At 41.8% G+C, this 22,906-nt stretch overlaps 1 protein-coding gene across 1 annotated transcript in view; it reads right to left on the bottom strand.

Moving 5' to 3' along the window:
- DNAH14 (dynein axonemal heavy chain 14) overlaps positions 1-18,193 on the bottom strand; it is a 440,851-nt gene extending 422,658 nt beyond the window's left edge. The window contains exon 1 of the mRNA XM_055583763.1: positions 18,115-18,193. Coding sequence (XP_055439738.1) covers positions 18,115-18,193 — 79 coding nt within the window. The remainder of the gene's footprint in view (positions 1-18,114) is intronic.
- Positions 18,194-22,906: the final 4,713 nt, after the last annotated feature.

Genomic DNA, 22,906 nt, shown 5'->3' with positions numbered 1-22,906 from the left:
TAATATCAAGACGCCACACTCATCCAGTTTTTATTTTCTCCATTTCCAAGTTTGGTCCAACCTCAAGCACAAGTTCTGCCGTAGGGTAGGAATGGGAGGGATGGAGGTAAGGTGGAGAGGACAGATGCAGTGCTTTCTTATTGGTACTGTAATCTGGGGCTGGGGCCTTTTGTGTGACTGATGGCCCATCACTGTCTCATGAGGTTTGCTTCCTTGCCGATCCCCCTTCCATCCACCCCTCCCACCCCTCACCCCCACCCCACACACACTCACTGGACACTGGGAGCCTCCAATGGCAATTTCCTGGTGCAGTTGAAGCCTGCTCCCACTGCTACTCAGTGTTGCCCCCCATCTCTGGTTTCTATATTCTTTGGCATAGCTCTAGCTTTTTTCCACAGATATCCTAACACCTGGCAGAACACTCTCATGGGCCTGGTTCTTTATAGAAGGCTCACAGCCAGCTTCCCTGAGAACCATCCATCTTTGCCTCTCCAGTAGGAAAGTGCAGCTCACTCTGCATGGCTCTGTTCCCTCTAGCTGCACCTCTCATCTTTATATTTTTTTCTAGGTATGAAGCACATAGAAGTCCCCGCTTACTCCAGGGGACGTGACTGAGCTCGCTAAGTGAGCCTTTAGAGCTTCCATCACTTCTCTAAAGAAATCATTATTCTCCAGGCTCTTCAACTTTCTCCTACCTTTCTCTTACAAACTGGGATGTGGGCTAAGATTGACAGAACGATTTTCACAGGCACTTAGCCTAACCTGTAAAAGTGGTCTACAGCAGTGCTACCTAAAGCTGCTACTAATCTATGAAGATCTCAGTAAGGAAATTGAGAGTGTTAGAAACATTTTTGGCAATCTGACATTGCTGCAATATCCAATAGCATGATTTTGTATTTTACAATAGTATCTATCCACGATGGAGTAAATGGTTCTTCACCATATAGATTGAACAGTTACATCATATCTTAGGATATGTGATACTTTCTCCCCATTGTTTTGTTTCTTAGCCTTTGTGGCCTCTGCTGAAACTAGCAAACTAGGAAAAGTGAAAGTGAAAGTGAAGTGAGGTCGCTCAGTTGTGTCCGACTCTTTGCGACCCCATGGACTGTAGCCTACCAGGCTCCTCTGTCCATAGGATTTTCCAGGCAAGAGTACTGGAGTGGGTTGTCATTTCCTTCTCCAGGGAGCAAACTAGGAAAGGTCTTATTTTAACACCCTGTTACAGTAAAGATGAAAAATAATTGTTTTATTCAGATTGGATATGACTAATATGCCCAATCAAGGCAAATACTTGATCTTTATCATTAGCCATAATAAAAGAGGAGTTCTAAAAGTCCCGGCTACTCTGACAAGGTTCTCCCTGTCCTATTTATGCATTGAGGGGTGCCCGGTGCTTCTAAGTCATCACTGGAAGCCAGTATAACTTGGTCTCATTTAGGCATGTGCAGGCCGAGGAAGCACATAGCTTCTGATAAATAGCTGCCTTGCAAACTATGTGGTTGTGTATCCTAGCTCCTAAGTAGATCAATGTGAAAATTCATCTTTGAGCTGTCTGTTCTCCCTTCCTGAACATGGCCATGGAGGCTGCAGACATCCAGCTGTAGAAACTGGGTAGGGCTGCTCAGAAGTTCTGGAGGAGGTGAGGATTGTGCTTAGGGCCAACTCAGCAACTGAGCTGGTCCACATGGGTTTTGAGGAGGCAAAGTAATGCCCACTCCTACAAAGCAGTGCCCAGGCTGGGTCCACTGCTCCACCAGCTCCTAAGAAGCAGTTCCTCCAGGAAAGGCTGATCTCCACCAGTCCTTAGACCCCAAAGTCTGGTGTCTAGAGTGACCATCAAGGACTATAGCAATCAGCTTGCCCAGTTCATATGCAGAGCCACAGCCCAGGGCACAAGCCAGCCCTGCATGCTCCGAGTCAGGACTGGTACCAGCAGCTGACACCTCATAGCACAGGACCACCATAATTGTCTCCCCATCATCCACCCAGGTCCAGGACATTACCTGGAGCTGCCCTAAGAGATTCTCAGGGAGTTTCGGAAACCCATCTGCATTGTGCTATCATTCACTGGTTCTCCAACTTGGAATCCTCTGCAAGTTGGAATCCTCTGGGGAGTTTCAAAAAATAGTAATGCCTGTTTCCTATCTCCAAATAGTCTGATTTAATTGGTCTGGTGTGCAGCCTGAGCATCAACAGCTTTCAGAGCTCCCCAGGCAATTCCAAAGTGCAGCAGAGTGTGAATGCAATCAGTATGGTTGGGAGCCCCTCTCAATGAAGAAGAGAAGAAAATTACAATACACTGTGGGCTCTAGGGGGGCATTTCCTTTGGAAGGGTTCTTCTCAAACACAGAGTTCTTCCTGGGGTTTTTCCTACCCAGAGTTTTGGAGCTTAGCTCAGAAGAAGGCAACACAAAGCCGCTCCTGGCAGCTTAGCATTACTGTACTCCCAGCATTTTACACTGATGAACTGGGGCCTAGGATTATTGCATTCCCCTGCCGTGGCTAAGAAAGTAATAACAACACTAATTATAATTGTAATTGCTTTTAAAAGATAAAATGATGTTCTCTGGAGAGTGTTCCAGCTCAGTAAAAATGCCAGCAGCATAGAATACAAACTGTGAAGACTGTAAATCTAGGAACAGCCAGAAGTTTTATTTCCATAGTTCTTGAAAACCACATAGCTTTTGCAAAATCTGAAATTATTCCCAAGAATCACATACATTTAATTATTTGAAGTTAACTCTGGCTACTTTTCCAATTATTTTTAAGGGGAAAAAAACTAGAAAAAGCATGTATTAAGGAGAAATATGTGATTATAATCCAGTAGCTAAAAGGGCCTTCTATCAGTACTGAGAATATTTGAAATGAAGGGTAGATACAAGTCTAAATTCTGGGCTTACTCTTAAAAAACTCACTCCAAAGCTATACTCAAAAATAACTTACTTTGTGCCTCTCTAAGATCTACTCCACTGTCTTTCTTTCTCCCCCAAAATATACATATGGATATACTTATTACACTTTCATACATATGCTTGGCAATGAAAAGGTGATTTGTGTAATGTTTAAATTTATGGAAAGCAGCATGGTGCTCTAGAAAGAGCCTGAGGTTTTGGAGTCCTACAGAACTGGCTTTGAATTCTGCCTTAACTGCTGTCTAAGTGTGACTTTGAACAACTCATTTAAACTCAGAATCTCCATTTTCTGTAAAATAGGAATATTCTCACTTTTCTCACAGCACCTTGCATGGCTGGGAGGAGTGGAGAAAGAACTAAAACTGAGGAACATCTGTGATATTAGATGAATCTTGGTTCCTTTCCATCCCTTCCCTTCAATTCATTCAACTGAAAACCAAAACTACCCATCTCCCCCTTTCCTGGTACTGTCTACATTAACATGTGTGTATGCTAAGTCGCTTAAGTTGTGTCTGACTCTTTGCGACCCTATGGACTGCAGCCTGCCAGTCTCCTTGGTCCATGGAATTCTCCAGACAAGAATACTGGAGTGGGTTGCTGTGCTCTCCTCCAGGTTATATTAACATAACTTTACTCTTGTATTCGGAGAAGGCAATGGCACCCCACTCCAGTACTCTTGCCTGGAAAATCCCATGGACAGAGGAGCCTGGTAGGCTGCAGTCCATGGGGTCGCTAAGAGTCGGACACGACTGGGCGACTTCACTTTCATTTTCACTTTCATGCATTGGAGAAGGAAATGGCAACCCACTCCAGTGTTCTTGCCTGGAGAATCCCAGGGACGGCGGAGCCTGGTGGGCTGCCGTCTATGGGGTTGCACAGAGTAGAACACGACTGAAGTGACTCAGCAGCACTCTTGTATTACTTTGATTAGCACAAGTTTACTCTTCCAGGATATTCTTACCCAAGCAAATAACCTGATTGTTTGTAACAGGAACTTCCCAAGAGGCTTCTCAGCTCTTCAATGGGAAGCAACAGCAGATGGTTTGTGGTCTAAGATTTCCTGGCTTCAATATCTTTGTCTTGCTATTCCCACCAATGCTAAACCATGAGAGACTCAATATACAAATGGAGAATGGCCAAGTCTCATATAAAAAGACAACTCTGACACATAATCTGTAGCAGCCAGCCCAGGAAACCAATTCATTATCAACAATAACCAACCCAGGAGGCCAATCTACTATCTACAAATCAGACTTATAAAAAGTCAAATCACAATTTCTAGCAAACAGTCCAGGCATCCAAACAATAACTCCTGCAACAATTGGCCTCAAGCAGCCAGGACTTGATTGGTAATTGCCAGCTTTCAAATTTCTGTGCCCACTTCCAACTTGGGACTAGCCGAACAAGAACCCAAATATGTATCACATAGTCACATAGGATGCCTTGCATGTAGTCTGCTTGCATATAACTTCCCCATGTCAATAACCCCCATGGGGAGATATATACATTCTCTCTTTTCTGCTATAAAGTTTGATCTCTCCTCTGCTTTCCTGTGCCAAATATAAGTGATGGCTGGCTCCCTTGCTCTGAATAAATACTCTTTGCCTCTCCTCATTTGGATGATCTTCATTGATTTCCACAGGCTTTCCCAGTGGCTCAGCTGATAAAGAACCCATCTGCCAATGCAAGAGAAACAAGAGACATGTGTTCCATCCCTGGGTCTGGAAGAGCCCCTGGAGAAGGAAATGGAAACCTACTCCAGCTTTCTTGCCTGGAAAATCCCATAGACAGAGGAGCCTGGCAGCCTACAGTCCATGGGGTCGCAAAGAGTCAGACACAACTCAGTGACTGAGCACACATTTATTTTCACAACTATTATATTGTGATCCTTTGTCATTGTTTAGTTGTATCCAACTCTTTGCAACCCCATAGATTGCAGCCCGACAGGCTCCTCTGTCCTTGAAATTTCCCAGGCAAGAATACTGGAGTCGGTTGCCATTTTCTTCTCCAAGGGATCTTCCTGACTCAGAGATCAAACCTGGGTCTCCTGCATTGTAGATGGATTTTTTACTACTGAGACACCTGGGAAGCTGCTTTGTGATCCTTATCCAAATCTAATTAAAGCCATGTCAGGAAGTGAACATTTTCATATTTCTACATAGTTATGGATTTTTGAGCAAATTTTACTGGATTCCGGGTTAAAAGACAAGTCTTGGAATTGAAAGGGAAGTTGAATGCCACAGAACTCCAGAAAGACTTACCTCTCTGGAGACACATGTTTACATTTCAAAGGAGGATAAAAGCCAGACTTGGAGACATTCCAGGGTTGTAAGCCCGGAGAGGCTTATCTATGTATCCCCTTGGAGACCTTCATTTACATTCCAAGAGACAGCTTCTTCTCCCAGGGAGATTTTGTGTATAGGAGGAAGATTAAGTTTCTCTCCCTCTCTCAGAAGGGGAGTCAGGTTGCTGTACATCTTGTCCTGTGGAAAGAGCCAGATTGATGAGTTTGGGATTCCTCTCCTGTGGGGTAAGAATCTCCTTTGTACACACAGGCCCAACCATCTGGCTCTCTCTGCCTTACCCCAGAAGAGGGTAGAATGAAGGCTGAGGAACTGATGTATTTCTGTAAGCAAATAATAATCATCCCTGACCCAGACACCTAATGCTTTCAGGATAACATAGATAAAGATATTAAAACTTATCAGGACCCCCTTTCCCATGTTGAAAGACTTGCCTTGCATTAAAGTGAAAGTTTAAGTTAAAGTTAAAATTACTTTATCAACAAAGGTCCATCTAGTCAAGGCTATGTTTTTTCCAGAAGTCATGTATGGATGTGAGAGTTGGACTATAAAGAAAGCTGAGCACCGAAGAATTGATGCTTTTGAACTGTGGTGTTGGAGAAGACTCTTGAGAGTCCCTTGAACTGCAAGGAGATCCAACCAGTCCATCCTAAATGAGACCAGTCCTGGGTGTTCATTGGAAGGACTGATGTTGAAGCTGAAACTCCAATACTTTGGCCAACTGATGTGAAGAACTGATTCATTTGAAAAGACCCTGATGCTGGGAAAGATTGAGGGCAGGAAAAGGGGATGACAGAGGATGAGATGGCTGTATGGCATCACCAACTCAATGGACATGAGTTTGGGTAAACTCCGGGAGTTGGTGATGGACAGGGAAGCCTGGCGTGTGGGGTCACAAAGAGTCGGACACGACTGAGTGACTGAACTGAACTGAATTGAAAGTGAAAGTCACTCAGTCGTGTCAGACTCTTTGTAATCCCATGGACTATACAGTCCATGGAATTCTCCAGGCCGGAATACTGGAGTGGTTAGCCTTTCCCTTCTCCAGGGGATCTTCCCAACCCAGGGATAAAACCCAGGTCTCCCACATTGCAGGTAGATTCTTTACTAGCTGAGCCACAAGGGAAGCCCTGCCTTGCTTTAAACCAAACTTCAAATCCTTGGTAAATTCCAATCTTTTTTTTCCCTTGAGAAACCCTACTGTCAAGGCTGTGTTCTCCCTTAGTGCAGTAAACAATAAACTCAGCTTTGTCTTATCAGTGAGTTGTGTTGATGATAGTTGCATAGTCGGCGTTTGATACAAACGATATTTATTAAGCACTTACTATATGCTGCGATTCATGGGGTCGCAAAGAGTCGGACACGACTGAACTGAACTGAACTGAACTGATATGCCAGGAACTGATCTAAGCACTTGGGCTACATCAGTCCACAAAACTAGTAAAAGGATGAGCCCTCATGAGCTTGCATTCCAATGGAATGAGATACACAACAAACATAAGAAGACCTGCAAACAGGAAGAGCAAAGAGCATTTCTTTCACCATCCAAGTCTACAAAGATTAACAGTCACAGACTGCCAGTGCACTCAGTGCTTCAGAGAGAGGAAATAACAAGGAAATAACTATAACAAGATGCACTGTGCTTTGGACAAATAGGAGTGACTACTTACTTGAGTTATCTTACAAGAGGAAGTCCTGGTCAGGAACACAGAACTAACAAGCCACCTTCAACTGGAAGAATTTGAGAAAAGCCAAAAGGAAACAGGAGATGCTAGTCTACTTGTCCTCCCATCCTCACTGGAATCTGACCGAACAATGGGTGCACCACCAGGAAGGATTCTGAGTCAGAATGATTGGCCAGAGACAACCTAGAAATGAATCCCATCACCATAAAACCTGAGACTGTGAGTCACATGGTGGAGCAGTCCTCTTGGATTCCCTTACCCTCCTGCTCTTTGCCTGGGCTCCCCTTTACAATAGTTTCTTGCTCTGTCAGCACATGTGTCTCCTTGGACAGTTCATTTCCAAGTGTAAGGCAAGAGTCTACTTTCCATGCCTGAAAGGGACCCCCTTCTGCAACATATTTGTTCTTAGTGATTAGCAGTAATTTTTACTGAGATGTATGCTTGACTGCATGCAAACTGCCCTTATCCCTTACCTCTGGGGCAATTCATCAGAGCCCTCTGAGAGGCTGTTTCCCAGGCTACAATCCTCAGTAAGACTGTGAATAAAACTTAACTCACAACTCTCACATTGAGCATTTTTCTTTCACAGTTGACAGGTAAATTACACAGAATATTGAAGGTGATAAAGTAGCATGGTGTCATATGGAAGATTAGGAGTGCCTGAAGAGGAGGAGGAGAAGGAGGTAGAATGAAATAATATTGAGCAAAAGCTTTGTAGGGAAAGAAAAATAATTTTCCCTTTACCCTTCCAGATTCTTGGCTAATACCTCCCTGTAATAAAAGACAAATTCACAGGAGGAAAAAAAAAACAAAACAAAAACTTAACAACATGTATACCTCTTGGATACATGGCAGGTAACCAGGAAAACTGAGTAACTCTCTGAAACAGCCCAAGCCATCACCTTAAATACCACTTATAGCTAAAGACAAAAGAAGATGACGGGACTGTTATGGGAAAACTCAGTTATCAGGCAAAGCACAGTAATCAAGGGTATGGTTGTTCTGTAGATTTAAGTCACTGCCTTCTTCACTGACAAGGATTGCTAGAGATTTAGTAATCCTTCTCTTCTAGCTACAGAGATGGACACACTTACCAGTGGATGTTTCCCCTATACATGTGACTTCTATTCAGTTTTCAGAGCTTTTTCCATGTCTGCTGTTTCTTTAAAATTGCCAGCTCAGGATAATCCTTATGCCAATGAAGCATAATTTGGGGTGACATACTCCCCTTCAGCTTGAAAGAAGTAAGAGAGCTAGCCAGATGTCCATCTGGAGGAGAGCTTTCAGGCAGAAGGAACAGCTGAAGTCTGTGAGAACTGAAAGTATACTGTGTACCAGACCTCCCAAAGCATTCACTCGCTTACTAGAGTTGCAAGTGATTCCAAAACGCTCCCTTTAACTCTGCCTTGAAAGAAATTTGTCTATTTCCATATCTCCATCACATTTGCAATTCAGTTCCCAACGAGACATGCAGAGCTTTAAGTATCTATACCCGAAAAACAAGGAATTAATAAATTATGTCTGACATTTGCAGACGGATGGTTCTTTACAATGATTAAACTTCAAGGTGCTTAGGAAACGAAGTATTTTATAAGATTTGCAGGAAAAAAAAAAAAAAAAAGCCATAACTTAAGGCCAAAGTTTTAATAGCAAAAAACAAAGATGTTGAAATGTCTTTGCAAGTCCTCTTTCAACACATGAATAAAAGCAGATTTCAGTGTTTAAAACACAATCAGACGTTGCTGAATGTTAAAATGTTTTTTCTTTGGTAGTTTTTATTTTATTACATTAATAAAAGCTAAATCATGGTCATAACATAAACAGGCAGAGAGCGTGTACCCTAGAACAGTGCCCAGTAACAAATAAGAACAGTCCTGCCTTTGGGCAATTCACAGCCTCCAGAGAGACACATATGGGTAAATAATTGCAATGCAAATGGTAGAAAAAGCAGAAGGGCCATTCATCAGAGTGTTGATGAAGCTCACAGAGAAAGGGATATAGGAACTAATATTTGAAAAACTACAATAGAAAGAAAACAGTGCTGGCTATGTGTCAGGCATGACTCTAAGAGCTTTTTAGGTAGTATTAATAGCTCCCTTTATCTGAATCATACTGCTATGACATAGGATTGTTATGTCCATCCCCATCTAGGCAATCTGCTTCAAACTCCAGACTAGAGAATCCTGCTGCTAGATTGTTTGGGGCAGCAAACACCAAGAGGTCATGGAGGAATTATTGAATAACTTGAGGTGTGCCTTTGGAGCTGGATGCTTTGGCCAAATGATAAACTGTGATCTTACAAAGTGACCTCAAACTTTCTACTCTCAGGATTTATTTGGGTCATGGCCGTGTCTCCAAACCCACTCCCACAAAGGGCTCTGTGCATTTCCCAACAAGGAAAGAGCAGGGGAAGGCTAACAGGGATAAAAATCCCTCACACTCATATGACTCTTTCATATATAGGTCCACTTTTTTAAAAAGTGTTCAGGGTGAAAGTTGTGAGTCAAGTTATAATTGGGGCAAAATGTGGACTATAGCCTGGGAGACAACATTTCAGATAGCTCTGAGAAACTGCTCCAAAGAGCCAAGGGGGAAGATCAGTATATTAGGTGATTTTGCTGAACGGGGAATATGTACAAGCAAGCACGTATTTTTTGCAGAAGTCTTCAGCTAATCTCATGAAGGTTACTGCTAGTCATGAGGAGTAGTCATCACCATGAAAGATTTTAGTGCTTTTCTAGATATGAGGAAATATCAGAATTGGGTTCATAAAATCAACTCCTGAAAATATCTAGCCATCTGAAGAACTGTTCTGCTGGTTTTCCCACATCAAAAAGTGCCTCATTTCTACTCTCCACCCTGAATTCCTTTCAGGAGGTGTTGAAAATCAGCAGCGACTCAGGATTTAATCCTTATAGTGGTAGATCAGTTCAGTTCAGTCATTCAGTTGTGTCTGACTCTTTGCGACCCCATGGACTGCAGCACGCCAGGCCTCCCTGTCCATCACCAACTCCCCGAGTTTACTCAAACTCATGTCCATTGAGTCAGTGATGCCATCCATCTATCTCATCCTCTGTCATTCCCTTCTCTTCCTGCCTTCAATCTTTCCCAGCATCAGGGTCTTTTCAAATGAGTCAGTTCTTTGCATCAGGTGGCCAAAAGTATTGGACTTTCAGGTTCAGCTTCAACTTCAGTCCTTCCAATGAATATTCAGGACTAATTTCCTTTAGGATGAACTGGTTGGATCTCCTTGCAGTCCGAGGGACTCTCAAGAGTTTTCTCCAACACCACAGTTCAAAAGCATCAATTCTTTGGCACTCAACTTTCTTTATAGACTATAAAGATTCTCACATGCATACATGACTACTGGAAAAACCATAGCTTTTGACTAGATGGACCTTTGTTGGCAAAGTAATGTCTCTGCTTTTTAATATGCTGTCTAGGTTGGTCATAACTTTTCTTCCAAGGAGCAAGCGTCTTTTAATTTCACGGTTTCAGTCACCATTGGCAATGATTTTGGAGCCCCCAAAAATAAAGTCTGTCATTGTTTCCACTGTTTCCCCATCTATTTGCCATGAAGTGGAGGTAGATGGCAAGTGCCAATTTGTAGTTGGCATATCGTATCACCTGGATGACTGCAACAGAGTTCTGTACTTTTTTGCCTCCTTTCTAGAGTCTCATCAACCTTCCAAAAATATTGTGGAGGAGGAAACATTTTCCTTGATCTGCTTACGTTCTCTGTGTTTGAAAATTTTTTTATATATATAAATAATATTGTATTAGTTTTAGGTGCACAATATAATGGGGATTCCCATGTGGAACTAGTTGTAAAGTACCTGCCTGCCAGTTCAAGAGACATAAGATACACAGGTTCTATCCCTAGGTCAGGAAGATCCCCTGGAGGAGGGCATGGCAACCCACTCCAGTATTCTAGCCTGGAGAATCCCATGGACAGAAGAGCCGGGTGGGCTACGGTCCATAGGGTTGCAAAGAGTCAGACATTACTGAAGCAGCTTAGCACCCAAACACACATACAACAATGATTATATATATCATATATATATATATGTATACACATGGTTACCACAGTAAGTCTAATTAACATCTTTTACCACACATAGTTACAAATTTTATTTTTTGCCATGAGAACTTTTAGGATTTACTTTCTTAGCAGCTTTCAAATATACAATACAGTATTGTTAACTGTAGTCACCATACTCTATATTACATCCTGGGACTTATTTATCTTATAATTGGAAGCTCATACCTTTTAACTACCTTCACCCCTTTCGCAATCACCACCTGCCACCTATCACCTTTGACAATCACAAATCTGTTCTCTGTATCTATGAGTTCAGGGTTTTATTTATATTCAACACATAAGTGATATTATACAGTATTTGTCTTTCTCAGTCTGACTTATTTCACTTAGCATAATATTGTCAGTGTCCATAACTTGTTTTTGCAAATGACAAAATTTTCTTCCTTTTTATGGATGAATAATATTCTATTATATTTTCTTAACCCATTCATCCATCCATGAACACTTAGGTGATTTTCAAGTCTTGGCTATTTTGTACAATGCTGCAATGAATGTGGTAGTGCATATTTCTTTTCCTGACAGTGATTTTGTTTTCTTCAGATAAATATACAAATGTAGAATGGTTAGATCATATGGTAGTTTTATTTTAAATTTTTGAGGACCTTTCATACTGTTTTTCAGAGTGGCTACACCAATTTATGGGCTTTTCTTGTGACTAAGCTGGTAAAGAATCTGCCTGCAAAGTGGGAGACCTGGGTTTGATCCCTGGGTTGGGAAGATCCCCTGGAGAAGGGAAAGACTACCCACTCCAGTATTCTGGCCTGAAGAATTCCATGGACTGTATAGTCCATGAGGTCGCAAAGAGTCGGACACAAGTGAGCGACTTTCTCTTTCACACCAGTTTACAGTCTCACCAACAGTGCCCAAGGATTCCCTTTTCTTTACATCCTCACAACACTTGCTATTCCTTGTCTTTTTGATAATAGCCATTCTGACACGTGTGAGATGATATCTCATTGTGGTTATGATTTGCATTCTTGCCTGGATAATCCCAGGGATGGGGGAGCCTGGTGGGCTGCCGTCTATGGGGTCGCACAGAGTTGGACACGACTGAGCGACTTCACTTTCACTTTTCACTTTCATGCATTGGAGAAGGATATGGCAACCCACACCAGTGTTCTTGCCTGGAGAATCCCAGGGACAGGGGAGCCTGGTGGGCTGCCGTCTCTGGGGTCGCACAGAGTCGGACACGGCTGAAGCAACTTAGCAGCAGCAGCAGAATGATTAGTGATGCTGAGCCCCTTTTCATGCACCTGTCTCGGTCATTTGTATGTCTTCTTTAGAAAAATGTCTATCCAGTTCCTCTGTCCATTTTTAATTGATTTTTTTTTCTGTTGAGTGGTATGAGTTCTTCAAATATTTTGGGTGTTAGCCCCTTATCAGATATATGACTTGCAAATATTTTCTCCCGTTCTACAGTTTGTCTTTTCATTTTGTTTATGGTTTATTTTGTTATGCAAAGGAAAATTTGGTGTAGTCTCACTGATTTGTTTTTGCCTTTTTTGCCCTTACCTAAGGAGACAGATCCAAAAAAAAAAAAATATATTGCTAAGATGAGTATCCAAGAGTATAATGTCTATGCTTCCTTCTAGGAGTTTTATGGCTTTGGATTTTACATTCAAGTCTTTTATCCATTTAATACATTTTTGTGTGTGTTTTTAGATTCTGGTCTGGTTTCTTTCTTTTACATGTCCTGTCTAGTTTTCCAAATACCATTTATTGAAGAGATTATTTTTCCCCTTTGTATATTCTTGATTCCTGTATCATGGATTAATTGACCACATGGTTTTAATTCTAGGTTCTCTATTTGTTCCATTCCATGTGTCTGCTTTTATGCTAATCTTGTAGTGTTTTTATTACTATAGCTTTGTAATACAGTTTGAAATTAGGGAGCATGATGCCTCCAAGTTTATTATTTCCTAAGATTGCTTTGGCTAGTCTGATAGTTCATTATTAGCATATAGAAATATAACTCATTTTGTATACTGATTGTGTGGTTCCATACACATTTTAAAATTAATTCTGTTCTATTTCTGTGAAAAATCCCATTGGAATTTTGGTAGGGATTGTATTGACTCTGTAAATTGCTCTGAATGACATGGACTTTTTAGCAATATTCATTCTTCCAACCCAGAAGCATTAAATTTTTGTATATTGATCTTGTATCTTCCAACCTTAGTGAATTAAATAGTTCTGTTTCTTTGTGGAGTCCTCAGGGTTTGGCTGAGTATTTTAATATATATGTATATATGTATATGTGTATATATATATATATAATTGCATCATCCATAAATGAAGTTATTTTTATTTCTTCCTTTGTGATTTGCATGTCTTATTTCTTCTTGAGGCCTGATTGCTGTGGCTAGGATTTCCAGTACTATGCTGATTAAGTGGCAAGAGTGGGCATCCTTGTCTTGTTCCTGATCTCAGAGGAAAGACTTTCAGTCTTTCATTGTTGAATATGATACTATATGTGGAGCTTGTCATATGTCTTTCTTATGTTGAGCTATGTTCCCTCTATATCCCAGTTGAGCATTTTCATCACAAATGGATGTTTGCTTTAATCAATGCTTTCTTTTTTTGTCAAAAATTCTTTTTTTTCCCTCTTAGAGTCCCTGACTAGGTCTGAAAATTAAACTGACAAAGACAGATTTACAGGAGAAAAGGATACACATCTTTTATTTTTTATTTTTTATATGTACATAGGAGTCTTCCACTTATGGCAAAAAGCAAAGAAGAATTAGAGTCTCTTAATGAAAGTGAAAGAGGAGAGTGAAAAAGTTGGCTTAAAACTCAACATTCAGAAAATTAAGATCATGGCATCTAGTCCCGTCACTTCATGGCAAATAGATGGGAAAACAATGAGAGTTTTTATTTTCTTGGGCTCCAAAATCACTGCAGATGGTGACTGCGCCCATGAAATTAAAACATGCTTGATCCTTGGAAGAAAATCATGACCAATCTAGACAGCATATTAAAAAGCAGAGACATTACTTTGCCAACAAAGGTCCGTATAGTCAAAGCTATGGTTTTTCCAGTAGTCATGCATGGATGTGAGAGTTGGACTATAAAGAAAGCTGAGTGCCAAAGAATTGACGCTTTTGAACTGTGGTGCTGGAGACGACTCTTGAGAGTCCCTTGGACTGCAAGGAGATCCAACCAGTCCATCCTAAAGGAAATCAGTCCTGAATATTCATTGGAAGGACTGAAGCTGAAAGTCAAATACTTTGGCCACCTAATGCAAAGAACTGACTCATTTGAAAAGACCCTGATGCTTGGAAAGATTGAAGGTGGAAGGAGAAGGGCATGACAGAGGATGAAATAGTTGGATGGCATCACCAACTCAATGGACATGAATTTGAGTAAACTCTGGGAGTTGGTGATGGACAGGGAGGCCTGGTGTGCTACAGTCAGTGGGGTTGCAAAAAGTCAGACACAACTGAGCAACTGAACTGAACTGAGGAGTCTTCACAAGAAAATGATGCTCCAAGATGTGACCAGAATAAGAGGCTTTTATATTTTTTAGACCCAGAAACAATTAATTTGTGATGAATCAGTAACATAAATGGATCCGAGCTAGGGGTAGTAATTGGTGGGGATGTAACTAGAAAGGTAAGGGTTGGTTTATTAACACTTGTTTGTATGGATTTCTTGGCCCTAAATTCCCTGTATCAGTGATAAAAATGTCTTCCCATCTCCTGGTACACAGAGAGTATTTCTCCTGTGGTGTTTTATGACCTATTTAAGAAAGAAGGGCAAAAGGGATGGAAAGGTCTGAGTGACCTTCCTACTTCTGCCATTAAAAAAAAAAAAAATCCCTTCAGCTTAAGATATTAAATATGCCAAGGTGCCATATTTGGGGATATTGTTGTTCAGTCACTAAGTCGTGTCGGACTCTTTGCAACCCCATGGACTGTAGCCTGCCAGGCTCCTCTGTCCATGGGGTTTTCCAGGGACGAATACTAGAGTGGGTTACTATTTCCTTCTCCAGGGGATCTTCTTGACCCAGGAATCAAACCGCATTAGCAAGCAGGTTCTTTACCACTGAGCCACCAGGGAAACCCTATTTGGGGATAGTATGGGCTGAATCCCATTAATATAAATATAAAAAACCCAGAAACTCCCCCATTGCCTTCATGATAACACAGCACTCCTGTTCCTCTGTCATCATGCCTTCACTTACCCTCTATCTCATCTCTGGAACCAGAGGAAATGCATTCTGGGCTTCAGCCACTCCAAACTTTAAGGCCAAATGTGCCCTGCCTTTGTTCATTGGGTGCCCTCTGTTGGCAAACTCTTAGCCTCTCCTTCAAGACCTACCTCACAGCCATGAAGTCCGTCCCGTTTACTTCCAATGGGACAATTCTCAACATGCCTCTACAACAGCAATCCTTAGCCTAGAGCTCACCTGTGCATCTGTGCTCAGTCACTTCAGTCATGTCCAGCTCTTTGCGATCCCATGGATCATAGCCCTCCAGGCTCCTCTGTCCATGGGTTTTCCCAGGCAAGAATACTGGAGTGGTTGCCATGCCCTCCTCCAAGGGAATTTCCTGACCCAGGGATCAAACCTGCCTCTCCTACATTGCAGGAGGATTCTTCACTTTCTCAAGCATTGGAAAGCCCCAGAGCTCACCTGAGGATTTTGTAAAAGATATCTGTGCTTGGGCCCCACTCCTGGATATTTGCACCCAAGTAGGCCCTGGACAGGGGTGCTTTGAATTCTTCGGGGGTTGGGGTTTTGGTGTTCGATCCTTAGTATCCTCCCAGCAGCAGGTACAAGGCAGGACTTTAATCACCAATCAAGTATTCACTGAGTGAATAAGGCAAGAAGAATTTACAACCGTTCTGTGAGTCAGATACAACTGTTACCCAGCTTTGCATTTGAGAACAAAAGACGTTAAGACTTGCCCAAGACTACTAGGAGTAACCTGAATTTAATCCTTCTGATTCTAAGTCCAGTGTCCTGCTTGTATCTGAGGGGGAAGAATGCCTGCAGAGGAAGGGTAATGCTTAGCACCGAGCCAAGAACAGATGGACTAGAAGAATTTTCCTTCAGCCCCAGTGAAGGAAAATGCCCCTCTTTGGTTATTTCAACATTTGGGGAGGGACTTGTGCTGTCCTGGTCCTCTGTAACCTTTCTTGAATTTGGAAGGTTCTCCTTAAAACTCATGCTTCCTTAGAACATTCCCTATCGTCTTGTTTTTAATGAATTATGAGCCATCATTTATTTATAACCCATCTACAGCTGCCTTTATGGGGTAGAAAATGAACTACTTGCCAAAGTAATTACCCTTTTTATAGACTTAGAACCAATGCTCACAGCCCATTCCTATCTAAATGGCTTTTGTGCTAGATTTCTGCTGTTTTGTTTGACCTGCCTGAATCTACTCTACACTTATTATGGATTTGTAATAGGACTATTTTTCCAACTCACAGAAAACCAGATTCTTTCTGTAACTGTAAGCATTTTTAGTAAATAACTGCTCCTTTCCCAACAATAAACAGGTACCTTAAAATCTGGGCACATGGGCTCAAAATCTGCTTTTCACAGGTGATATCCCTTTGGTGTACAGCTCAATCACCAAGCCAGACAGCAAGAGGTGTGGTGGGGGGGCGGGGCCTTGTAATTATTCTGCTGAAAGCAGAAAATACTAGGGCATTACTGTGCCAACAGAAAAATCACCACGCACAATTACTAGTTATTAGTTTGATTCAACAGTGTATTTAACAATTAAATTTCATATTAATATCCATCAATGTGTATAGATGTATACACATAGAACAACAGAGTATTCACTCAGTCATCACTCATATAGTTTCTAAAATGAACTGAGTACTGTGCAAGTTACTGTTGCTAGTTATTTCATTTATAAATTTCCTTGGTACTTCAATTTTTGCTGAATATTATTATGTTAGAAGGTCTAAAGACCTTCAAACACTGAACATGTCTTTTAAAAGTGATAGTAAATCAATATTTTAAAGAATGAAACTAAGAAATCCAGTAGAATTGCAATTGTCTAGCATAGTTAAGAAAAGAGATGTTGAAATAAAAATGCATTAGGCCTACTAGTCAACATTATTCTAGCATTTTGGTCTCTGACCATAGCTCAGAAATTGCTAGATCTGGCCTCTCATTTCTTCTTTCCATAGTTACAGGGAAAACTTTGAATGCAGTTCCAGAGTTTGTCTAACTGGATAGTAGGAAGCCTTAAGATGCCATTTAGTCTATGAAGTGGTGACTTTTAAGCTTTATTCAGGGATAGTGGTTTGCATCTTAAGCAGCTGTATGATTTTAGCTGAGTCACTGAGCCCCTTTTGGGCCCAGGTTTCCTTTTTGTTAAATGAAGTATCTGTGAATCTGCAACAAGAGACTCAGTTCAGTTCAGTCACTCAGTCATGTCCGACTCTTTGTGACCCCATGAATCGCAGCACGCCAGGCCTCCCTGTCCATCACCAACTCCCGGAGTTTACTCAAACTCATGTCCATCGAGTCAGTGATGCCATCCAGCCATCTCATCCTCTGTCGTCCCCTTCTCCTCCTGCCCCTAAACCCTCCCAGCATCAGGGTCTTTTCCAATGAGTCAACTCTTCGCATCAGGTGGCCAAAGTATTGGAGTTTCAGCTTTAGCATCAGTCCTTCCAATGAACACCCAGGACTGATCTCCTTTAGAATGGACTGGTTGGGTCTCCTTGCAGTCCAAGGGACTTTCAAGAGACTAGGGGAAAAAAAAAGGAGTAATCTGTAGGTGGAAATAAGGAGCTACAGATCATAAGATAGATGTGGCTCCACACAGAGAAAGTGGGGTGCCTATCCTACCAGGCCCAGTATACACCTGGCATCTGATCTTGCCTGCCCTCCAGCAGAGAAAGGGAGGAGCAAAGAGTCAGTGAATGCAAAGGGAGAAAATGGGAAAGGAGAGGGAATAAGGATGGAGGGGGAAAAGAAAATGAATGAACAAGTGCATGAAAGAATGAACAATGCTGGCAGGTCATTGAGTGAAGGCAAGCCTGATGATGGAGATGTACCTTGGCAGAAGCCACAGTTGGCTGAGTGCCTGAAGCCTCAGTCCTCTCGCAGTCTTCTGGCCACTTCTCAGTGAGCCACTCACCTCTGCTCTGCAGCTTCACGACCCTTTGGAAGTTGAAAAAGAGCTTGGTAAGAAGAGACCTAGCCAGGGTATCCAACATGGCCGCTTTCTCATACTATGATGACGACGTGAGTGCTCAGTCATGTCTGACTTTTTGCGACCTCATGGGCTATAGCCCGCCAGATTCCTCTCTGCCCATGGAATTTTCCAAGGAAGAATCCTGGAGAGGGTTGCCATGCCCTCCAGGGAATCTTCCCCACCCAGGGATCGAACCCACGTCTTTTGGCAGGTGGATTCTTTACCACTGAGTCACCTGGGAGCTGTTTTTCTTGAAAATTTTGAAATGATGACTGTAATTTCTAAAGTGTATGTTTGAATTACAGCACTTTAGACAGAAAAGAGCTTAAAGCTGACTTAATTCCATCCTTTGGTTTTATCGGTGGAGGAGACACAGATCATATTTTATGGCAGTATCCTTGGAATGATGTTTAAAGTATCTGAGGACTTCATAAACACAAGCATTCAGTGATAATGACACACTCTGTAGAGTGAAATAAAAGGTGGCCTGTTGAGGTCCGTGCTGTTTCACTGCTGCTTTGGTATTGAATTTCCCCAAATGGACTGTGTGTGTATCAAAGACAGAGATTGTGAAGAGCTTCTGCTTTCTTTTGCACCAAACATACTATGCATAAATATGTGTATAACACTCAAGCCATGCAAGGCACACACATGCACACACTTATAATGAGCACGTGTGTACGTATGTGTATAGCACATGCACACACTCAGCCATACATATGCACATGGGCACTTACACATAGACACCAGATCTGAAATACTATGTGCACTATCTGAAATGTATATGTGCACATGTTTATCTGCACACATATGTGTATACACACACGTGCAGGCACACGCACACATGTGTATACCATCTAAGTTCAGTTTTCTGCACCAGTAGGTGTTAGGCCATCCACAAACACTGCATAATCAATAAGGCCATTAGTGATTTCCCTGAACATGATTACTGTGCCTTAAATCTGAACCAACAACTCTTTGAGAAAGAAAATCCACACATACTCTTCTTGAATACCTTAACCAAGAACTAAAAAATTATAGTAGGCTCTAAAGAAAAGTCAACTTTGTAAGAAAATAAGAAAGTTCAAAAATACTGGTCTCCTTCTCATCATTTAACAGTCTTTGGGGAATTTAGTCACATTTTTTAGATCTGGACATCAGGTACCCATTCTGAAGGAGGATGTTTTCTCTTAGCAAGAGAGATACAAATAATAATAACAAAAAGAATGAGCAACCTATATTTCATCAACTACCTCCCTTCAAAGTGATACACTTTTTGGGATGTAGTTGACTTATAATATCATGTTAGTTTCAGGAGTACAGCATAGCGATTCAGCATTTTTGCAGATTCAGTTCAGTCGCTCAGTTGTGTCCGACTCTTTGAGACCCCATGGACTGCAGCACACCAGGCCTCCCTGTCCATCACCAACTTCCAGAGTTGCAGATTATACTCCATTAAAAGTTATTATTGAATAATGGCTATATTTCCCTGTGCTGTACAATCTACCCTTGTTTCTTATCTGTTTTCTACACAGTAATTTGCATCCATTAATCCCATACCCCGATACTTCTAGTTTGTCCCTCCCTACTACTTCTTCCCTTCAGTAGCTAAAAAAACTAGTCTGTTTTTTATCTGTGAGTCTGTTTCTGTTTTGCATGCACATTCATTTGTATTATAAAGTGATATTTTTCAAACCTAAGTCAGATCAAATCACTAGTCTGCTCTAAACCTTCCAATGGCTTCCTCTCTCACTCACAGTCAAACCCAAATTCCAAACAGTGGCCTTCAAGGTCCTGCATGATGTGGCCTCCGTGACTCCTTGGCCCACGTCTCCCACCACTCTTCCCACCTTCTTGGCTCAGTCCTCTGATTCCTTCCTATTCTTGTGCATAACAAGGGCCCACCCAAGGACCTTTGCAGTTGTTGTTGCCTCTGCCTAAAACACCTTTCCCCAAAGCAGGCTTATAACTCACTTCCTCTCTTCTTTCAGTCTCTGCCCAAATGTAACCATTCTCTATGAAGTAGTTCAGCCTCAGCTCTCACTCTCTGTCCCTTGACCCTGCTTTATGACTTCCATAGACCTTATCACAGCCTGCACTGAAATGGGTTCTTTCATCTCCCCTCCCTAGACTGTAACCTCAATGAGAGCAGGGACTGTTTCATTCACTCCAGGATTCCCCAGAACCCAGCACAGTGCTTGGCATGTGCTATTGAGTATCCAGTGCCAATAAGTCCATGTTGAATGAATAAATGAATTCTTTAAACATTAGCTATGTGTCAGGTTCTTTTCTAAGTGCTTTACATGCTTTAACTCATTTAGTACTTACTTCATGAGTCTTGTCCTCATCTTACAAATAAAGCAACTGAGGATCAGAGAATCCAAGATAATATGCCCAAGATGACACCACAGAATAATGATACATGGTTGCTGCTGTCGTTCAGTTGCTAAGTAGCATCTGACTCCTTGTGACCCCTTGGACTGCAGCACTACCAGGCTTCCTCCCTGTCCTCCACTATCTCCCCGAGTTTGCTTAAATTCATGTCCATTGAGTCAGTGATGCCATCCAACCATCTCATCCTCTGCCGCCCTTTTCTCCTGACCTCAATCTTTCCCAGCATCAGGATCTTTTCCTGATGCTGGGAAATGTGACATCTCTCTGCATCAGGTGGCCAAAATATGGGAGTTTCAATTTCAGCAGACATTCATTCACAAATTCCCTCCTCTCTGAGTTCTGTCTATATTTTAATAATTACAATGATTCTTCCATTTGTGGAGTTGTGTGCTGGGCACAGCGTGAAGTACTTTACATGTATTACTTTACTTGATCCTCGACTCTAGTAGATTTCATACTTATTCCCATTTCGCAGTTGAGAAAACTGGAGCACTAAGTTAAACAGCTTAACCAGCGCCCCACAGCTGGTGAATACCTGAGTCATGTTTGAACCCAGGCAGTTTGACTATAGATTTCACAAGCTTTATGACCTCATTCTTCATATACACACTAAATATGTTACATTCAGCCCATTAATAAGAAGTGTATATTTTTCTTATCTTTACTCAGCCTAAAGTGAAAATGTCTACTTCAAAGTATTTTAGTGTTACTTCTATTTTTACTTCTAAAGGGTTGTTACATTTTTTGAAGAACCCCAAAACTGAGTAAGACATAGTTACCAATCTTCAAAAGCTCAGTTTATAAAAAAGAAAAAACTACAAGTGAATCTGAACCAAAGCAGACCTGCGGACAAATACCATAAGAAGATCTAAATTTTATGCTTATTATTGAACACCTGTATCTTCAGAGGGATTTCGTGTCTGAGAGCTATATCATCAGATCAGATCAGTTGCTCAGTCCTGTCCGACTCTTTGCGACCTCATGAATCGCAGCATGCCAGGCCTCCCTCTCCATCACCAACTCCCGGAGTTCACTCAGACTCACGTCCATCGAGTCAGTGATGCCATCCAGCCATCTCATCCTCTGTCATCCCCTTCTCCTCTTGCCCCCAATCCCTCCCAGCATCAGAGACTTTTCCAATGAGTCAACTCTTCGCATGAGGTGGCCAAGTACTGGAGTTTCAGCTTTAGCATCATTCCTTCCAAAGAAATCCCAGGGCTGATCTCCTTCAGAATGGACTGGTTGGATCTCCTTGCAGTCCAAGGGACTCTCAAGAGTCTTCTCCAACACCACAGTTCAAAAGCATCAATTCTTCAGCGCTCAGCCTTCTTCACAGTCCAACTCTCACATCCATACATGACCACAGGAAAAACCATAGTCTTGACTAGACGAACCTTTGTTGGCAAAGTAATGTCTCTGCTTTTGAATATGCTATCTAGGTTGGTCATAACTTTCCTTCCAAGGAGTAAGCGTCTTTTAATTTCATGGCTGCAGTCACCATCTGCAGTGATTTTGGAGCCCAGAAAAATAAAGTCTGACACTGTTTCCACTGTTTCCCCATCTATTTCCCATGAAGTGATGGGACTGGATGCCATGATCTTCGTTTTCTGAATGTTGAGCTTTAAGCCAACTTTTTCACTCTCCACTTTCACTTTCATCAAGAGGCTTTTTAGTTCCTCTTCACTTTCTGCCATCAGGGTGGTGTCGTCTGCATATCTGAGGTGATTGATATTTCTCCTGGCAATCCTGATTCCAGCTTGTGTTTCTTCCAGTCCAGCATTTCTCATGATGTACTCTGCATATAAGTTAAATAAACAGGGTGACAATATACAGCCTTGACGTGCTCCTTTTCCTATTTGGAACCAGTCTGTTGTTCCATGTCCAGTTCTAACTGTTGCTTCCTGACCTGCATACAAATTTCTCAAGAGGCAGATCAGGTGGTCTGGTATTCCCATCTCTTTCAGAATTTTCCACAGTTTATTGTGATCCACACAGTCAAAGGCTCTGGCATAGTCAATAAAGCAGAAATAGATGTTTTTCTGGAACTCTCTTGCTTTTACCATGATCCAGCGGATGTTGGCAATTTGATCTCTGGTTCCTCTGCCTTTTCTAAAACCAGCTTGAACATCAGGAAGTTCACGGTTCACATATTGCTGAAGCCTGGCTTGGAGAATTTTGAGCATTACTTTACTCGAGTGTGAGATGAGCGCAATTGTGCAGTAGTTTGAGTATTCTTTGGCATTGCCTTTCTTTGGGATTGGAATGAAAACTGACCTTTTCCAGTCCTGTGGCCACTGCTGAGTTTTCCAAATTTGCTGGCATATTGAGTGCAGCACTTTCA

This window comes from Bubalus kerabau, chromosome 5 (assembly GCF_029407905.1).
Source record: "Bubalus kerabau isolate K-KA32 ecotype Philippines breed swamp buffalo chromosome 5, PCC_UOA_SB_1v2, whole genome shotgun sequence".
Lineage (NCBI taxonomy): Eukaryota > Metazoa > Chordata > Mammalia > Artiodactyla > Bovidae > Bubalus > Bubalus kerabau.
This window is presented reverse-complemented; position numbering and strand designations above follow the sequence as displayed.